This window comes from Calliopsis andreniformis, chromosome 6 (genome assembly GCF_051401765.1).
Source record: "Calliopsis andreniformis isolate RMS-2024a chromosome 6, iyCalAndr_principal, whole genome shotgun sequence".
Lineage (NCBI taxonomy): Eukaryota > Metazoa > Arthropoda > Insecta > Hymenoptera > Andrenidae > Calliopsis > Calliopsis andreniformis.
This window is the reverse complement of record NC_135067.1, coordinates 14,797,945-14,816,450: the sequence shown is the minus strand read 5'-3', so window position 1 is coordinate 14,816,450 and position 18,506 is coordinate 14,797,945. Positions and strand designations below refer to the sequence as shown.

Below are 18,506 nucleotides of genomic sequence, written 5' to 3'. Positions count from 1 at the left end.
AGGAATTGGAAACAAAAGCCTCGCTTGCCATATGTAATCATAATAAAACATTTTCAGACGGCTTTCCGTGATTCGTTATCAATTTCGTTATCATACCCTTATTTTTATAAATACATATCGTACAAAACATTTTGAAGTTCATGTGATTTCAGTATTTTTTTCTGTGTTCGTAAATTTTTTACATATTTAACAACAATAAGTAAAAATAGCATATATAATAAAGATGTAACATTTGTAAGAATAGCATTTATTATCTTTATTCATAAAATTACATTTAATATTTCAATACAGTTAAAATTTAAAAAATCAATGTATCATTACTCATAATGAAGCTGGACGGTGTATATTGTAATATAAAAATAAGATTAAAAATAATTTAGAGATATATTCAAATATCGGAATTTTAAAAATATACGAAGGACTTTCCCGCCTTCATGAGTATACATGTATACCACATTGTAATTTACTATACATCTCATCTTATTGTTAAAACATAATCATAAAACTCATATATATAATGATTTAATTTTTATGTACATTTCAGCAGTTTCAATTATTTGTAAAAATATTTTACATATTATTTTACTGTGTTTAGAAACATTGCCCATATTATGAAACATTATAAGCCCCATCTAATGTTGAACTGCATGAATTATTTTCATAATTTGTATACATATATAGTCGGGTTCTAATACGTGAGAATGCAAGTACGTACGCACATTATGAGGAGAGAGCAGTGACTATCATTACCACAATCCAGATTGTGTATTACAAGGAGCAGTTCACAAGTTTGATAGCATGATTTATAGTACTCTTTCCACATTTCTCTTTAATCCACTCATTAGACAAAAAAATGCATGGGTAATCATTTATCTCAAGATAGAAAAAATGACGTTTATTAAATAATATAATATCATAAATACGTTTGAATTACTTTATTCCCCCAACCGATATTAATCGCTTTAAGAAACCTTCTTTACTGCCAGATAATATTATAGAAAAATAGAAATACAAGAAAGTCGATCATTGGTCATTTGAAGAGTAATGAACTTGAGTGCAATGTCACTTTATTTATATAAATAGTATATTTTTGCATAATAGTAATAGAGTATACCTATACTGTGAATGCGAATATTGCACATCTCGTTATGCAATTATTTTCCACTATGAATGCGCTATAAAGTTGTATCAGAGTAACATCTATAATAACGTGCTTGTTTTCAGATCTAAGGTACTCTTAGTGACTGAAGCAGAAGACAAAAAAAGTAAAATTAAATGCGAATTATAGCGCGTTCGTCTGTTCGTTCGTACATCCGTGGCGCGTTTTGGTTCATACGCGGTTCAACAAACACCCAATGTGGCGCTTGAGCCAGGAAGGTTATGGATTAAAGCATTGGGGTGTGGCATTGTGTTGTGATTTATAAAATAAGTAGAATATCATAAGCTCACGATGACGGGTGAGCTTATTTCCTGAACGCGACGATCGCGAAAGATCTCGCTCAAAGCAGTGCGTGGAGTGTCTTCGGAGTTTCAACCACCGTCTGAAAATCACTCTTCAACGACTACAAAATTTCTAAAATGTATTCGTGATATTACTAAGTTTCTGGCATTTTATTTGGAAATTAGTGTGGCATTCAAGCGAAAGAACACGAATCGCAAAATGTTTCTAATGTCGTGCGGCTGATTTACATATTGTTGTGTGTTTACATGATCCGTTGACACAAGGTAGTTGATCGTTGCTTGGTAGGATACGGTCCATGAAATCACGTGTATTGAAGTTTATGTGGGATGTTGGGCGCTATCACCCCCACGCAGCCCCACGAATACACCGAAATGTCTCGGTTAGCCGACTACTTTGTTGTGGTCGGCTACGACCACGAAAAAGAGAGTAAGTTTTCATTCACACTGTTACCCTGAAATGTTACATGTCCAAAATTTTGTGTGTAATATTTAATTTTATAATCGTCTACTTAGATACTAGTATTCAAATTTAGAAATTCACATAAAAACTGATTAACTGCTAGAAATTTTAAATAATTTATCATAAATGTACGTTGTATATTATATTTACTGTTTCTCTTGTAGGAGGGGGCATAAGTAATGGAATTATTTTACAAAGATTCCCAGAAAAGGATTGGCCAGAAACACCATTTATTGAAGGAATAGAATGGGTAAGGGTTTACTTTATTGATTCATGCGTATCTATATCATATATCATTATAATACTATGTGTCATTTTGTAGTTTTGTCAACCTCAAGGGTGGGCTCTATCTACAGAAAGACAAGAACCAAGATTTTTTGTGTCAATATTAACTGACATTGATGCAAATCGCCATTATTGTGCTTGCATGTGTTTTAATGAAACAGTGTCGATTATGCCAAGTAAGCCTGTAGATGAAGAAGAAGATCCAGTAGATGGTGATAGCCGTTCTTTGGTTAGAACAATACCTGCAATTGCACATCACAGCATTATGTATGCACCCAAATGTCTGGTGCTGGTTTCCAGACTTGATTACATCGAAACTTTTAGGGTATGTAAAATTTTGTATACATTAAGAATGTCATGATAATTGTACTAATACTTCTATATTGTTACATTAGAATTGCCTTGGTATTATATACACTGTGTACATAGAAAATCTTGGTATACCATTAGAAACATTGGTAGGAAACATATTAGGTTGTATACAAGTCCCACCTGCAGGGGGACCACAAGTACGATTTAGTATTGGTGCAGGTGATCGTCAGGCACTTCAACCTCCAATTAGTCCTTCTCTTCCAATAACTCACACTAGCGTAAATCTTCTTTTTCAGCAGTTAGGTAAGTGCATAATGACTTACATTTTAAATAATATATTAATTTTTGAACGTTTTCATTAGTAAAAAATTCTTTTTCTATTTCATAGGTATTCGTAATGTATTAGTATTGTTCTGTGCTGTTATGACAGAACACAAAATACTTTTCCATTCTGCAAGTTACTCGAGATTAACTGAAGGATGCCGTGCTCTTACTGCACTAATGTATCCATTTAGATACACACACGTTTACATTCCTCTTTTACCAGCAGCTTTAGTTGAGGTACTCAGTACCCCCACACCATTCATTATGGGAGTACACAGTTCACTGAAATATGAAGTTGCAGAACTTGTAAGATGTATTTAATATTAGTGTAATACGATCTTGTATTACGATACGATTATTTTTATATACACGTTATATTTTTTTTTAGATGGACGTAATAGTTGCTGATTTAGATGGAGGTGCTATCATGGTTCCAGACGGAGTTTCGCTTCCGCTACTTCCAGAACCCCTTCTGTCGCAAACACAAGAAGCATTGTCTTTAGTATTGCAGCCAGAACTAACTTGTGCAGACTACGCCTTTCCTCCACTTGCAACACGAGCTCCTCATTCTCCTATGCTGGATAAGGAATTAAGAGCAGTTTTTATGAGAACTTTTGCTCAATTGTTGCAAGGTTACAGAAGCTGTCTAACATTAATAAGGATTCACCCGAAACCTGTTATAACATTTCATAAGGTTTTTAATTATTATCTTTTTCTCGTTTTTAACAACAATTGGAAATGGAAAAGTAATATGTAATTTATATTTTCCATCTCCAGGCAGCTTTTCTAGGAGAACGAGGCTTGACAGATTGTGATTTTACAACTAGAGTTTTGGATTGCATGTTTTTTACTTCCTTCATTGCAGAAAGAGGTCCACCATGGCGGCCTTGCGATGTATGGGATGAATTATATAGCAATTTGAGTGACCAATTGAAACAAGAAGCACAAGATCACAGTCAGTAATAATATAATATGTTGCAAGCAATGTATTTTATGCATTTCTATTTAATTTGACAAGTGTATATTATTTTTAGGACTTATTTTAACACATATTCAAGAGTTAGCACAACAATTATACACAAATGAAAATCCAAATCCCCAACCGTATGTGCAAAAGATCTTGAAACCACCTGAAGGTGCATTCGCTAGAATACATCAACCTCTTTTACCGCGTATTAATCCGGAACAAGTTCAAGCAATTATAGATGAAGGTCTAGCTAAAAATAATCTCAAAGTTAGGTTGGTATTACGAATAGACTTTATACATTATTATTATATACAGTGCTATTTTATAACATTTTATACTCATTGTGTACAGATTATCGTCATTAAGACCATCACAACCTCGTATTGTACCTATAGGTCCACATATTTCATTTGTCCATGACACTAGACATTTGGTTAGCAATTCTGCGCGAAGACTTGAAGTTCTACGTAACTGTATAAATTGTATATTTGAAAATAAAATATCAGATGCTCGTAAAACCTTTCCAGCTGTACTGAGAGCTTTAAAAAGCAAAGCTGCTCGTTTAGCACTTTGTATGGAATTGTCGCAGCATGTTGTTGGCAACAAAGCCATGTTAGAACACCAGCAATTTGATCTCGTAGTTCGATTAATGAATTGCGCATTACAAGATGATTCGTCCATGGATGAACACGGAGTTGCCGCTGCACTTCTCCCTCTTGCAACTGCATTTTGTAGAAAACTATGCACAGGAGTAATTCAATTTGCTTACACCTGTATCCAAGAGCATTCTGTATGGCAGAATCAACAATTTTGGGAAGATGCTTTCTACCTGGACGTACAAAAAGATATTAAACGATTATATCTTCCTGGAGAAAACTCTCCGCCGCGACTTATGAACGATGGTATTTTGAGTCCTATTAGTCCACGTGATGGTAAAGAATTTCCTTTCCGTGACAGATACTCAATTTATCAAATTCAAGAACCATCGGCTCTCGAAATAGCTGCCGAACAAATGAGAATATGGCCAACGATAGATCCTGAGAAACAGAAAGAGCTCATTGCAAGTGAAGAAAGTACTATGTACAGTCAAGCAATTCACTATGCAAATCGAATGGTTTATTTATTAGTTCCATTAGATATAGGTGCGAAAACTCATCGCCAGGATAATGTTTACGATGATGAAAGAGCAAGTAATAGTATTACAAATAGTGTAGCAAGTGATAGTGGAGACGCAGAATCTGGATTTGAAGAAACCGATCCCGGTGAAACTGGAAGCGCCGTTATTCGAATGGTTTCGCGATTCGTAGATCGTGTTTGCACTGAAGGGGGTGTAAGCGCTGAACACGTAAGGTGTTTACATCAAATGGTCCCTGGCATTGTTCACATGCATATTGAAACCCTTGAAGCTGTACATAGAGAAAGCAAGAGGCTACCTCCAATACAAAAGCCTAAAATCTTGACACCCAATATGCTACCTGGCGAAGAAGTCATTATGGATGGATTACGTGTTTATCTTTTGCCAGACGGAAGAGAAGAAAGTTCTGCAGGATTGCCAAAAATACCACCACTCTTGCCAGCAGAAGGAGCGATATTCCTTACTAATTACAGAATTGTATTTAAGGGAATACCCTGTGATCCATTTGCCTGTGAACAGTTAGTAGTTCGAGCTTTTCCTGTAACATCTCTAACTAAGGAAAAACGAGTCGCTGTGCAACATTTAGCACACTTAGATCAGTGTTTGCAAGAAGGCCTTCAACTGCGTTCTTGTACTTTCCAATTAATAAAATTAGCTTTTGATGAAGAAGTTACGCCTGAAAATATTGAAACTTTACGAAAGTTAGTTCATAAAGCTCGATATCCGCCACACATTTTTCATCATTTTGCTTTCAATGGCCAAGTATTAGTCACTCAAACCGCACACCACAAAGGAAAAGAAAAAAATGCTACTCTTAAGTGAGTCAAGTTCTATATATAAATTCAGTTATATTTATCACTGACTTAATATAAGAATTGTTATCTTTCAGAGGATTTGCTAAGAAAACTCTTTTGAAAACTGCTCGTAAAGCCGGCTTTAAGCCAAAGCAGTCGTCTAAAAGACAAAAATATGTCTTGCCAAATATGAATATAATTACTAACAATAAGTACATGACATCACCTGGTCGAATGAGTTTACCAGTAACAGATAATAATGATCTAAGTCATGATGATGATCTTAGTGGTGAGTTTGTTCTAATTATTTACTGTTTCGTACGTGCTCAAAGAAACAGCTTTGAATTTCGAAATTTATTAACACATATCATTCTCACAGTAGATGACTTTGAGATCCCTGGCATCGTAACTCAACCACCGACTGATGCAAAAACTTTGGAACGATTATCCGAACGAAGTTATGTCAGAGATTGGTATCGTTTAGGATTATATTCAAATGGTCCACATAGCAATCGTAGGAATGAACCATTTCGACTATCTTCAGTGAATTGTGTCTATATGATTTGTCGAAGTTATCCTGCACTTCTTATTGTTCCTTCGTCAGTGTCAGATGAAAGTATTCGCCGATTCTGTCGACTTTATAGACATAACAGAATTCCAGTTATCACTTGGAAGCATCCACGAACAAAGGCACTTCTTATTAGAGGAGCAGGTTATCATGGGAAAGGTGTTATGGGCATGTTAAAAGCCCATCCTACATCTGCTGGGAATTTAAAAGGTACTATCTGAAAATAGAATATCATAATTGTTTATTTTCTTGTTTAAGTAACATTTTTCTACATTAATAGCAACATCTTCGGAGACAACATCATCTCTAGAACAAGAGAAATATATAATGGCTCTTGTATCTGCAACACCATTATCCGCATTGAGACAGGGTTCTGCATGGGGAATGTCTGATAGCTCTCTTAGTATTGATTCTCTGTTGTTAGCTGCTGAAGATCGCAATGCTACTCCTGAACAATCGCGACGAAATCCATTTAATAAAGCCATTGGAACACTGAGGTATGTAATTTAAAAAAAATGTTATTAATATTTTCTAAAGTGTATTAAGAAGTTTGTACAATCATGTACCGTCTATAGTTCATCAGGAGGTAAGGGTCCTAAGAATTTTGGACGTTGGGGTTCGTTAAAGGATAAAAGGCATAGTTCTCAAGCTTCCTTAACTTCAGTTCATCAACGTGGAACTGTGAGACATTCTGCGGATTCAGATAGCGGCACGGAATGCGTTCATACTTTCCAACGTGCTGCTCTGTATATTCTTGGTGAAAAGGCGCATATGAAAGTAAGATAATTAATCTTGAAACTATTAGCAATTTATATACTTCAATGTTACCATAACTGATTTTTATAATACTAAAGGGTGTTAAAGCGGAATCAGCACCGAAAACTGATTTCATTCCAGTGGAATATTATGATGTAAGACATACTAAAGCTGCATTTAAGAAACTTATGCGAGCCTGTGTTCCTAGTTCTCCAAATATAGAACCTGACCAAAGTTTTTACAAGTATGTTTAACGTTTTCAAAAGAATAAAATAATTGTGTTGGTTATGAAAATTTTTAACAAATAATGGTCATAATTTCAGATTAATTGAAAATTCAGAATGGTTACAGCAGCTTCAGAATTTAATGCAATTATCTGGAGCTGTCATAGACTTAATGGATATGCAGGGTTCATCTGTGGCTGTTTGTTTAGAAGATGGTTGGGATACTACTGCAACAGTTTGTTCTGTTGCTCAAGTATGTCTTGATCCTCATTATAGAACCATCGATGGTTTCCGAACATTAATCGAAAAAGAATGGCTTGGATTTGGCCACAGATTTGGTCACAGAAGCAATCTCGCTGCAAACTCTCAAACTACAAATTTCACTCCTACTTTCCTTCAATTTCTAGATATAGTGCATCAAATCCAGAAACAATTTCCATTAGCGTTTGAATTCAATGAATACTATTTAAAATTTTTGGCATATCACTCTGTTTCTTGTCGTTATCGTACCTTCTTGTTAGACTGTGAATTCGATAGAGTAGAATGCGGCATTACTGCCGTGGAAGACAAAAGAGGCTCCTTAACAAGTCACCACAAAGGTGTGGATACTGGTAGCGATGACGAAACTTTTTATCCTGGAGGTAGACTAGCAGGGACAAATACCGGCTGTAATCTCGGTCAAAGCATATTTGATTACATTGAAAAACAACATGCAAGATGTCCCTTGTTTTACAATTTCATGTATACTCCTAACACGGAGCATACAGTGCTGAGACCCGTTTCGCATCTACCGAATCTCGATATTTGGCAGTATTATTTGGAAGAAGAATTGGCTCATGGGCCAGCATACGATTTAGAAGTTCTACAACAAGATTCACAGCAAGAAGAAGAAGCAGAAGCTGCTGATGGTGTGGTGAAAAGCAATCGCAAAGTAGTTACACAAGGGTAAGATTCAACATATACATATGTAACTTATTTTGTTACATTATTAACATCGTTTATAAATTTAGGTACGATGGTATAAGTACAATGGTTCCCGATCAATTTTCCCATCTTTTAGAGGAAATCCATAAATTAGAAACTGAATTGGGTCATCTACCACAAAAGTGGAAAGTTCTTTGGGATAAACTTGAACTGCCAAATACGGACTCATTGGCAGTAAGTAATACGTATTTAATTTTTGAAAGAAGAATGCTAATATTCAATGTAAACTTTTTTTACATACAGAGACATGCGTCATTTAGCACAGCCTTGGTCCGATATCATGGTCGATTGATTCATAAACGATCGACATTAGAATTGCTTTTAAGAGGTAAACTTGCTGGTGGAAGTACTTCAGGGAACGATGGTTCCGTTTACGCACACCCTCATAGGTTATTTGTCTATTCAGTTATTCATTGATAAATACGCTAAAATTAATACTAAATCTTCATAAATTGTATTTTTGAAGATTCGAAAGATTGGATTCAGCAACACCTACTCATTGTGATGCCTGCCATGGTGTATTATGGGGTCCTGTAAAAGCTGGTTTACGATGTGTTGATTGCGGTCATGTGTGTCACGATAAATGTGCTGATGCAGTACCAAAAAATTGCACAAAGTACAAAGCGGTGACTGATAATTTACAGACTCATACTCTAACACGAAGTGGTGGTGATAATGGAAGCGTAAATTCAAGTATGAATGTTACATTACTTCACTTACTTATTAAGAAGTTTTCTGAGTCATGTTATTCATTACATATAATTTCTATGTAGGTGTCACTACAATACAAACAACTTCACAACAATATTACGAACAATTCTCTAGCAATGTTGCAGAAAATAGAACACATGAAGGTTACCTTTACAAGCGAGGTGCTTTGCTTAAAGGTTGGAAACAGAGATGGTTCGTGCTCGATTCAATCAAGCATCAGTTAAGGTATTATGATGCAATGGAAGATTCTCATTGTAAAGGATACATAGGTATGGATAACTCACTTAATAAACAATATGATATAAACTATGTAACAGTTAAAATTTGTTTTGTGTACTTTTGTAGATCTAGCTGAAGTAGTTTCTGTAACTCCAGCTGCACCGATGCCGGGGCCACCAAAGAAAACGGACGATAAATCATTCTTTGATGTAAGTGTAAAATTATTTTTAAATAATATTAAATGTACATTTCCTATTACATAAATAAATTCTATTTACAGCTACGTACAAACAGACGTACATATAATTTTTGTGCTGGCGATGCAGCGACTGCACAAGAATGGATCGAGAAAGTTCAAGCGTGCTTACAATAACTTGGTTATACCTCTAATTTAAAACTTGCAAGTGACTGATAGATTAAAACAAACTTTAATTTTGTTACATTCTATTGTATAGTCTAATAGTACTATTATAGACTGCAATAATTTTGCTTTAAATATTTTAAAACCGATGGTTGTTGAACTGAAAACAGTATCATAAATTGAATGTGATGTAATCATATCTTTGACATAGCATTATTATATAAATGTATATTGTAATTATATAATTATGTTAAATTTGAATTATTTCAGCTGGAAGATGAAAGATCGATGCATACTCAACTAAACGTTAACAAATTTTTTATTTTATTATGTTTTTAATTTTATGAATTATAAATATAAATCGACCTTAAAATATGTTAAAATGTTGAATAGATTGCCTGTTCTGAGAATTATAGTTGTAATAACATCTTAATGTAATTACAATTGTAGTTGTGTAAGTCGCGATCTCGCTTATTGCATAAGTGAAGCGTGAATACGAACAAAGATATGTTTTTTTGTCGAATTCTCATGTAACATTTTTTTCATAACTCTGCTACGCTTATCAGTAAAATTTACATTAAACAAAACCTTTGTATACTGTTAATTATTAGTTAAATTTACTCTTGTATTTGTACTATTTTAATCTCTTTACTAAACACGCCATTGATATTTTGCTCGTACAAAATATATTTATAGTCTATAAACAAAATTTTCAAATTTTTAATGATAAATTGAGCATGTGAAAGTATGTTTAACAAATTATATAATGTTATCATAATTTTTTTGATACTTTGTTAATGTCGTTACAGCAATTAAGTAATTGAAAATAAAGTTTGAAGTTTTTTAAGAATTATGGAACAGAACATCTGGATATTTTTTCATTAATCTTTCTCTAACTTTTATTCGTATACCTGTTCTAAATTTACATACTTTAAATAGCCTGATTTTTAAATATTTTTAGATCAGACTACTACCAATTTTAAAACAGTTTTTTTATTTGCCGTCTAGTGATTATTAACGCTAGTATGAACACCAAATAATTATTCAGTCGCCAAACTAAGTGTTCTATCGTTTATGATCCTAGAATTAAATTTCACCCTAGGTATGCCCTCTATCCCGAATACAGAAAGCACAATAGAACTTATTGGAACGTATGGTTCCATTGCGAGCATTTGGTCTGTGGTTGAAGGGCGTTTTGCTTAGGGAGCTGTCAATGTCCTGTCAGACAACGATTTTTCACATTTGTTAAACATTTAAAACAATTGAGGTATTTTAAAACTACATATTGTTAAATAAGGGTTTTAATCAATCATTTCAATTGTTGTGAATATTAACGGTTAAGATTTCATTTCACGAAAAAAGTAGATACAGGATTCAGATACATCAATACTTTTTCGATATTCCGTTACTTATATTGCATTTTAAGTACTCGTAAAACTTAATTAAGTTTTCAAATTATAAAAAACATTGACATTTTTTGTAAAAATTAAACAAATTTAAGTAAATTATTCGTTTCTTTGAGAGTTAGTAGAATGGCACTATATATTCTGAACATTGATCCAATCCAAATGGTTTGCTATATTGAAACCTTATTTAATTTTGCTACACTATTGTATCTGCAATACAGAGTTGTTTCTTTTTCAGAATATATACTTGTACATTCACATTATAATTTTGTGGATTATTAAAAAACTTCAACATGACAGATTCCAAATATTTCACTACTACAAAGAAAGGAGAAATATTTGAACTTAAATCAGAGTTAAATAATGACAAAAAGGAGAAAAAGAAAGAAGCTGTGAAAAAGGTGAGTTGAATGATTAAATTTTGTAACAATGAAGTAAAGATTGTAAATCATATAACCATTTAATGTTCATTATATTTATTTGATCACATACTCATAATTTATAAATAGAAAATAATCTTATGCAGCTTAATTTTAAAAGGTAATGTGTTTTCTGTATGGTAAGTGATGAACATATCACATTTCATTCCTCAATATTGCATAATTCAGTTACTATATTTGTTTAACTTTGTGCTTTCATTTGCAATGTTACTACTGTGTGGGCTTATAAGCACCAAATGAAAAAATCTGTTTCATGCTGCACAAAGAGGACCATTGGAGGCGTACAATAAAACTCATTAAAATTAAGATGTCTTAATGATATTGTTATTTATTTAGTTCACATTTTTTATTTGCCTCTCATAAACATAATTTCATTGATGAATTAATATTGTAATGATCATTTCACTACATTTAGTATAATATTCCTATAATTTATTTCAATAATAATAATAATATAACTATTTTTACAGTAATTTTTATGTAACTAGAATTATTACTTTTGTCTCTCTAAAAATATTCTTTTATTAATTACTTACATAGAGTATCAACTGTGTTTAGGTAATTGCTTCCATGACTGTGGGCAAAGATGTATCAGCACTTTTTCCTGATGTGGTCAACTGCATGCAGACAGATAATTTGGAACTGAAGAAGCTAGTGTATTTGTATCTGATGAATTATGCCAAAAGTCAACCAGACATGGCTATCATGGCTGTCAACACATTTGTTAAGGTAATGTAGCTCAGAAGATCAATACCTATTTATCATGTTTTATTAATGCACTTTTATCCTCTATATATTTTAATGACACTTGGATGATGTTGAGAGTCTCTGTCTGCAAAGAGGCAAGCTGGAAAACAAAGTTCCATATGAAAGTTTTCTTAAGTTTCATACCTTTTTTTTTTCCAAATAAATTTCATTAATTTTACAGCCTGCCTCGCATCATGTACAGACCGTGCTTTGCAAATTACATCAGTTTGCACAGAGCTGTCTGCGTTATGGGACGGAATGTACCTTTTGTTCTCTCTTACTGAATTGCTTATTTTTCAAAGGGCACGAGACTGGAATTTGGCTAAATAGAATATAATTATTGTTGTCCTAATTTGTAAATTATATAGTTATATATTAATTTCCATATACCTGTCATGATTCTGTTATGTTTATTACCAAATTCCAGTATCTCTTTTCAATTCAGTTTAGCATTAAAAACAAGAATGGAATTATGACAGTTGTAATATTTAGTAACATAATTAAAAAGATCATTCTAAGAATTCAAAATGCTAGTATTTTGATATTAATGCACTTTGTGCTATTTCTCAAAATGGAGCATGGGAATTTTTCTACAAGTCACAGAAATATTATTTACTATTAAATAGCTTGTAGAAAATTATATAATAATGATATAGCTGTATACATATAATAAAAATGTAATTGAATTTTAAATATTAAGTTTGGAACAAACAGCCTAAGTGGTAGAAACAAGAATTTATTCCTTAGTCACAAGTGTCTAATGTGTAAACAGCATGAAGAAACCAATTCCTTAAATGTTCATTTTATATATGTATGATTGCATTATAAACTGCTGCTTGTATGCAGTGCATATTCACACTATCTGCACGCAAAGTGTTTTATTCTTTTCAAAACTTAAGTGTTAATAAGTGTAATCAATGTTTAAATTGATATATAATAATGCAATTATTATAAACACTTAGATGTACATTTCTTAATGTTTGAATAGATATGTAACATATTCTTATGTGCATGACACTGAACTTAATGTGGAACTTGTAATTTAATTTTAATTTGTAAATTACTACAAAAAAGAAAACTATAAACATAGAAATTACAAAGAATATCTCGTGCTCTTTAAAAAATGATCAGTTCTACATCACATTACATTAAATGGTTGATAAGTATAATATTTAACAATTAATCAAATGGTGACGGTGACCAATTTGACCTTTTTCGTTCTGACACGCAAAAGGAGCTAGCGACATCTCCGATGATAAAGGTACCATACCACTTTCTACTTCGTTAAAATTCATGGGTTGAGATAGATAGCCACTGCTGTGACTAGACTTGAATCCCTGGCTTGCCCGATTTTTGCGCAGGATTGCGAGGACCCAAATCCACTGATTCGAGCACTAGCAGTTCGTACAATGGGTTGTATACGCGTGGACAAGATTACTGAGTATCTCTGTGAACCATTGCGAAAATGCCTGAAGGATGAGGATCCATACGTTCGTAAGACTGCAGCAGTTTGTGTGGCCAAGCTGTATGATATTAACGCAGCTTTAGTTGAAGATCAAGGATTTTTGGATCAATTGAAAGATCTCTTGTCTGACAGTAATCCCATGGTAAATATATTAACTTTACCTACTATTTTAATTTTAATATCAATTATATATTCACTCATTTTTATTTTATACTTCTGTTTAGGTTGTTGCAAATGCAGTGGCTGCTCTATCTGAGATCAATGAAGCAAGTCCAAGTGGACAACCTTTAGTTGAAATGAATGCACAAACTATTAATAAACTATTGACAGCTCTCAATGAATGTACAGAGTGGGGTCAAGTTTTTATTTTAGATTCACTTGCAAATTATTCACCTAAAGATGATCGTGAAGCACAAAGTATCTGCGAACGTATAACCCCCCGCTTAGCTCATGCTAATGCTGCAGTTGTCTTATCTGCAGTTAAGGTATCAAATAAGTTTTAATCCTCTGGTATAAATTCATAAAATTATTTCATTTTCTAAAGAACATTCTTTTTTATGTAGGTTTTAATGAAATTAATGGAAATGTTGCAATCAGAATCCGATTTTGTCGGCACGTTAACAAAGAAATTAGCTCCTCCACTTGTAACTTTACTGAGCTCTGAACCCGAAGTTCAGTATGTAGCATTACGAAATATAAATCTTATTGTTCAAAAACGTCCAGATATTTTAAAGCACGAGATGAAAGTTTTCTTCGTCAAGTATAACGACCCGATATATGTTAAACTTGAAAAATTAGATATTATGATTCGTTTAGCATCTCAAGCTAATATAGCTCAAGTTTTATCTGAACTGAAAGAATACGCTACAGAAGTTGATGTTGACTTTGTACGAAAAGCAGTAAGAGCTATTGGTCGTTGTGCCATCAAAGTTGAGCCGTCTGCGGAACGATGTGTTTCGACGCTTCTGGATTTAATACAAACGAAGGTCAATTATGTCGTACAGGAGGCTATTGTGGTTATAAAAGATATTTTCCGAAAATATCCAAACAAATATGAAAGTATTATTTCAACTCTTTGTGAAAATTTGGACACGCTCGATGAACCTGAAGCACGCGCTTCCATGATATGGATTATTGGAGAATATGCAGAACGTATCGATAATGCAGATGAACTACTGGAAAGTTTCTTAGAAGGATTTCATGATGAAAATACTCAAGTACAATTACAGTTACTCACTGCAATCGTCAAACTGTTTCTTAAAAGACCTACAGATACTCAGGAATTGGTTCAACAAGTTCTCAGTTTGGCTACGCAAGATTCTGATAATCCTGATTTAAGAGATCGAGGATTTATTTATTGGCGACTACTTAGTACTGATCCAGCAGCTGCCAAAGAGGTTGTACTTGCAGAGAAACCTCTTATTTCGGAAGAAACAGATTTGTTAGAGCCGACATTGTTAGATGAATTGATATGCCACATTTCGAGTTTAGCATCTGTGTATCATAAGCCACCCACTGCCTTCGTTGAAGGTAGATCAGCAGGTGCTAGAAAATCATTGCCTGCTAGGAGTAATTCGAATGAAGATTCAGGACAACATGCAACACAACTTCACCCACAAGTCATTCCAGCTCAAGATTCTCTAATAGGCGATCTTCTGAGTATGGATATTGGTAAGTAAAGTATGTCTTACTATTTTTAATATTTTTGCTGGTTTTGTAATTTATACATTATATTGACTTTTACAGGCGGCCCAACTATGGTTACTCCAACACCACCTCCACAACAAGGGTGGTTGGATGGAATTTTGGGTGATACCGGAACTAGTGCGCCTGTAGTATCTCAAAGTACTACAGGACTTCTTGGTGACATATTTAGCTTTAATCAAGGGCCAACATCGTATGTACCACCTAAAATTAATTGGTTGCCTGCTGAGAAGGGCAAAGGACTTGACATATGGGGAACATTCTCACGGAAGTAAGTAATGTGTATGCAAATCTGAATAGAATGAGAAACTTCAACATTATTTTATATTAGGAATGGGCAGATTAGCATGGATATGACATTCACAAATAAAGCAATGCAACCTATGGGAGCCTTTGCGATACAATTAAATAAGAACAGTTTTGGTTTAACACCAGTTGCTCCATTACAAGTACCAACTCCATTAAATCCTGGTGCTAGTGTAGAAACCAGTGTAATTCTATCTACTGCTGGGGCAGTGCAGCGCATGGAACCTTTAAATAATCTTCAGGTTGCAATTAAAAATAACATTGATGTATTTTATTTTGCTTGTATCGTACCCATGAATGCCTATTTTGCCGAGGATGGCCAATTAGACAAACGAGTATTTCTTAGCACGTGGAAAGATATACCTGCCCAAAATGAGGTATTTATTCCTATTATTTTATATTATCGTTAAAGTTATTACGAAATGAATCGTACTAAAGTCAGTGCATATGTATTAAATATTTTAGGTACAATATACATTAAAAGGAGTAATGTTGACTGCCGACCAAGTTGTCCAAAAAATGCAACAAAATAATGTATTTACGATTGCTAAAAGAAATGTAGAAGGACAAGATATGTTATATCAGTCTCTTAAATTAACAAATAATGTTTGGGTACTAAATGAATTAAAAATACAGCCAGGAAATCCTGATGTTACAGTAAGTATAGATTTAAATCTTTGCGCTTATTATTAACAATATGTTTGTTAATGTATTTCTATTTGCATTTAATTACAGTTGTCTTTAAAATCTCGCTCCGTGGAAGTTGCACCAGGCATATTTCAGGCATACAATGCGATTTTACATTCTTAAGTAGTAAATTAAAATATTTGATATTAAGTTATAAAGATATCATAATTCATTACCATAATTGGACATGTTAATGCAGATCATTTATGTACAACATATATAATTTATCTAATTGAAAATTATTAAACGCATTTGTTTATATTTTATAATAAATTTAAACGAATCTAATGTACTGTTAAATTTATCATACAAGAAGTGAATGTAAGTGAAAATAAACAAATTGTGTTGATGACTTACTTGTACGTTTATTGTATTTTGTCGTAGAGGTACAAAAATTTTGTGTACATATCAGTATATCAATTTTACAAATTTTAAAAAATCAAAAAGTTTCTATGTCTATTACACACATTTAATTAAAATGACAGGTATAAAACAATAAAAGTTAAATACATAGTAATTTTGTTTATTTGTTGAATATAAAGAGAAATGTATACATTATGTCATTTTAACAATTGTTACATTAGCATTGGACCTTCCTCCTGAAAGAGCAACCTTCAGTTAATCGGGCTTTGCCACCTGTGGATGTACAAAGTATTGTACGGCAACCATCACACTCTACTGATCTTTGTGCATGTGAAAAGATAGTTTTGATGGCATAACATCCAGGGCATTTAACATCCATAAAGTAACTATTTGGCTTTTGTACAAGCCTTTTCAATTTGTGTTTCCTTTTTTCCTCAGCTGGGCTTGGATGAAGAAGATCCTTAGCAAGAGGCATTCTATAATAAAAATAAAATATGTTGAAGATATCCGATTTGCACAATGTGATGAAACATGTTGAAACGTCATGTCTTATGTTCACAAAAAAGATAAGCATAAAACATTGTAATGAAATAAATATTAGAAATTTTGAAATAACAGTAAAAAAATAAGTTTTAAAATTAACTTGTACATATTATTATGTTAATCACAATTATGAACTATAAGTTGTTAAACGATTAACATAAAGTACGAATTACAATTGCAATTTACACGATTTCACTAATGCCAATTTATGCAATCTCAATAAATGAGAAAAGACACTGTGACATATGTGAATTATTCGATTTTGTATAAACTTATCGCAAATAGTTCAAACTATTGGCAGATGACAAGTTACGTAGTCAATACGTCTGCAGTATGCAAGCATGCTCTAGAAACGCCTACATTATACTGTAAAAAACATTTCAATTTTGTTTCTGTTTTCATGATTACATTTATATAAAACAAATAGAAATGTTCAAATAATTGATTTTACAATAATCGTGCGGAGTGCTTCGTGTATTGCTGAAACATTTTTCCGATACAACATCGTTGTGACCCGAAGCCGTATAAACATATATCATTACAAAATATAGCAAAAATAAGTGATTTTTCTCATTTCGTAAACAGAGCTCGTACTTCAATATTTAATTTGTTGCATTTACTTACGTGATTATATTCGTATTTCGCGTTAAATTCAATAATCACACTCTTAACCACGTGCTATCGTAACAACGTTATTAACTGAAAAGGACAGGTTTCGTCTGGTTTTATATAGACAAAATCCCTAACGCTAATGCAGTACTGCCAATTGAATAAATTTATATTACTCAACAACGAAAAACATAAAGATAAAATAAGTATTGGCGAATAATAACAAAGAATTTCAATGTATGTTTTATTCAACTTTATTTTATTACATGTACAGTTTCCTATGTCAGAAATAAAATTTAATTATATAATTTTAAAATAAAAAGTTCATCATTTTTTTTTAGAGTTATATGTTTTGCACTATTTTGTTTATTGAACTTTCTTTTATTATGAGAACACCTGGTGCTTTGACAATTTTGTTGAACATTATAAACAAAATTTATTTTTATAGGAGCTCAATAGTGATTTTTATGCATATTAAAATTTTTTTTCATTAAATTGTTCAAGAAATTGTTTTCTGCATACTCATTACATAATGAATAAGTATTTTTATATATACTTTAAAGTACGTTATCTGGTTTTTATAAATTTAAATACATTTATAACTCATACTTATTTTGATTACTAATTTTACATATTTTCTAATTTGAAGTTCTTCAGAATTATAAATTATTATTA

The 18,506-nt window shown here is 32.7% G+C and overlaps 3 protein-coding genes across 8 annotated transcripts; 2 read left to right on the top strand and 1 right to left on the bottom strand.

Annotated features, from left to right (window-relative positions):
* The first annotated feature begins 1,176 nt into the window (after positions 1-1,176).
* Sbf (SET domain binding factor) lies at positions 1,177-10,291 on the top strand. 5 transcript variants are annotated; one of them, XM_076380591.1, is made up of 21 exons: positions 1,178-1,888; positions 2,086-2,171; positions 2,244-2,531; positions 2,602-2,821; positions 2,907-3,148; positions 3,231-3,536; positions 3,620-3,797; positions 3,877-4,081; positions 4,161-5,762; positions 5,834-6,024; positions 6,121-6,516; positions 6,587-6,803; positions 6,882-7,083; positions 7,161-7,306; positions 7,386-8,231; positions 8,297-8,444; positions 8,514-8,659; positions 8,737-8,963; positions 9,044-9,250; positions 9,327-9,409; positions 9,481-10,291. In XM_076380591.1, exons 1-21 carry the CDS (start codon positions 1,789-1,791, stop codon positions 9,571-9,573), a joined length of 6,129 nt encoding a protein of 2,042 aa, XP_076236706.1. In that variant the 5' UTR covers positions 1,178-1,788; the 3' UTR covers positions 9,574-10,291. The 5 variants fall into 5 exon arrangements, with proteins under 5 accessions (XP_076236707.1, XP_076236706.1, XP_076236705.1 ...); XM_076380590.1 differs by having other exon boundaries at positions 6,118-6,516; XM_076380589.1 differs by having other exon boundaries at positions 5,834-6,027.
* A 427-nt stretch (positions 10,292-10,718) lies between these two features.
* On the top strand, positions 10,719-16,668 carry Ap-1-2beta (adaptor protein complex 1/2, beta subunit). 2 transcript variants are annotated; one of them, XM_076380256.1, is made up of 11 exons: positions 10,719-10,828; positions 11,206-11,368; positions 11,966-12,136; positions 13,389-13,415; positions 13,516-13,761; positions 13,844-14,104; positions 14,183-15,290; positions 15,366-15,594; positions 15,655-16,006; positions 16,095-16,286; positions 16,365-16,668. In XM_076380256.1, the coding sequence occupies exons 2-11, from the start codon at positions 11,261-11,263 to the stop codon at positions 16,437-16,439; spliced, it is 2,769 nt and encodes a 922-aa protein (XP_076236371.1). In that variant the 5' UTR covers positions 10,719-10,828; positions 11,206-11,260; the 3' UTR covers positions 16,440-16,668. The 2 variants fall into 2 exon arrangements, with proteins under 2 accessions (XP_076236371.1, XP_076236372.1); XM_076380257.1 differs by lacking the exon at positions 13,389-13,415.
* A 155-nt stretch (positions 16,669-16,823) lies between these two features.
* Positions 16,824-17,958, bottom strand: Rps27 (ribosomal protein S27). The gene is made up of 2 exons (XM_076380258.1): positions 17,847-17,958; positions 16,824-17,155 (listed from the first exon to the last, which is right to left on the bottom strand). The coding sequence occupies exon 2, from the start codon at positions 17,152-17,154 to the stop codon at positions 16,897-16,899; it is 258 nt and encodes an 85-aa protein (XP_076236373.1). The 5' UTR covers position 17,155; positions 17,847-17,958; the 3' UTR covers positions 16,824-16,896.
* Between the last annotated feature and the right edge of the window lie 548 nt (positions 17,959-18,506).

Excerpts from the sequence above, each read along its gene's own strand:
- Ap-1-2beta (XM_076380256.1), top strand. The coding sequence starts at position 11,261 with ATGACAGATTCCAAATATTTCACTACTACAAAGAAAGGAGAAATATTT. Across the intron at positions 12,137-13,388 it reads CTGTCAACACATTTGTTAAG|GAGCTAGCGACATCTCCGAT; the intron begins GTAATGTAGCTC and ends GACACGCAAAAG. Across the intron at positions 14,105-14,182 it reads TTGTCTTATCTGCAGTTAAG|GTTTTAATGAAATTAATGGA; the intron begins GTATCAAATAAG and ends TTTTTTATGTAG.
- Sbf (XM_076380588.1), top strand. The coding sequence starts at position 1,789 with ATGTTGGGCGCTATCACCCCCACGCAGCCCCACGAATACACCGAAATG. Across the intron at positions 1,889-2,085 it reads CTACGACCACGAAAAAGAGA|GAGGGGGCATAAGTAATGGA; the intron begins GTAAGTTTTCAT and ends TTTCTCTTGTAG. Across the intron at positions 2,532-2,601 it reads ATTACATCGAAACTTTTAGG|AATTGCCTTGGTATTATATA; the intron begins GTATGTAAAATT and ends TTGTTACATTAG.
- Rps27 (XM_076380258.1), bottom strand. The coding sequence starts at position 17,154 with ATGCCTCTTGCTAAGGATCTTCTTCATCCAAGCCCAGCTGAGGAAAAA.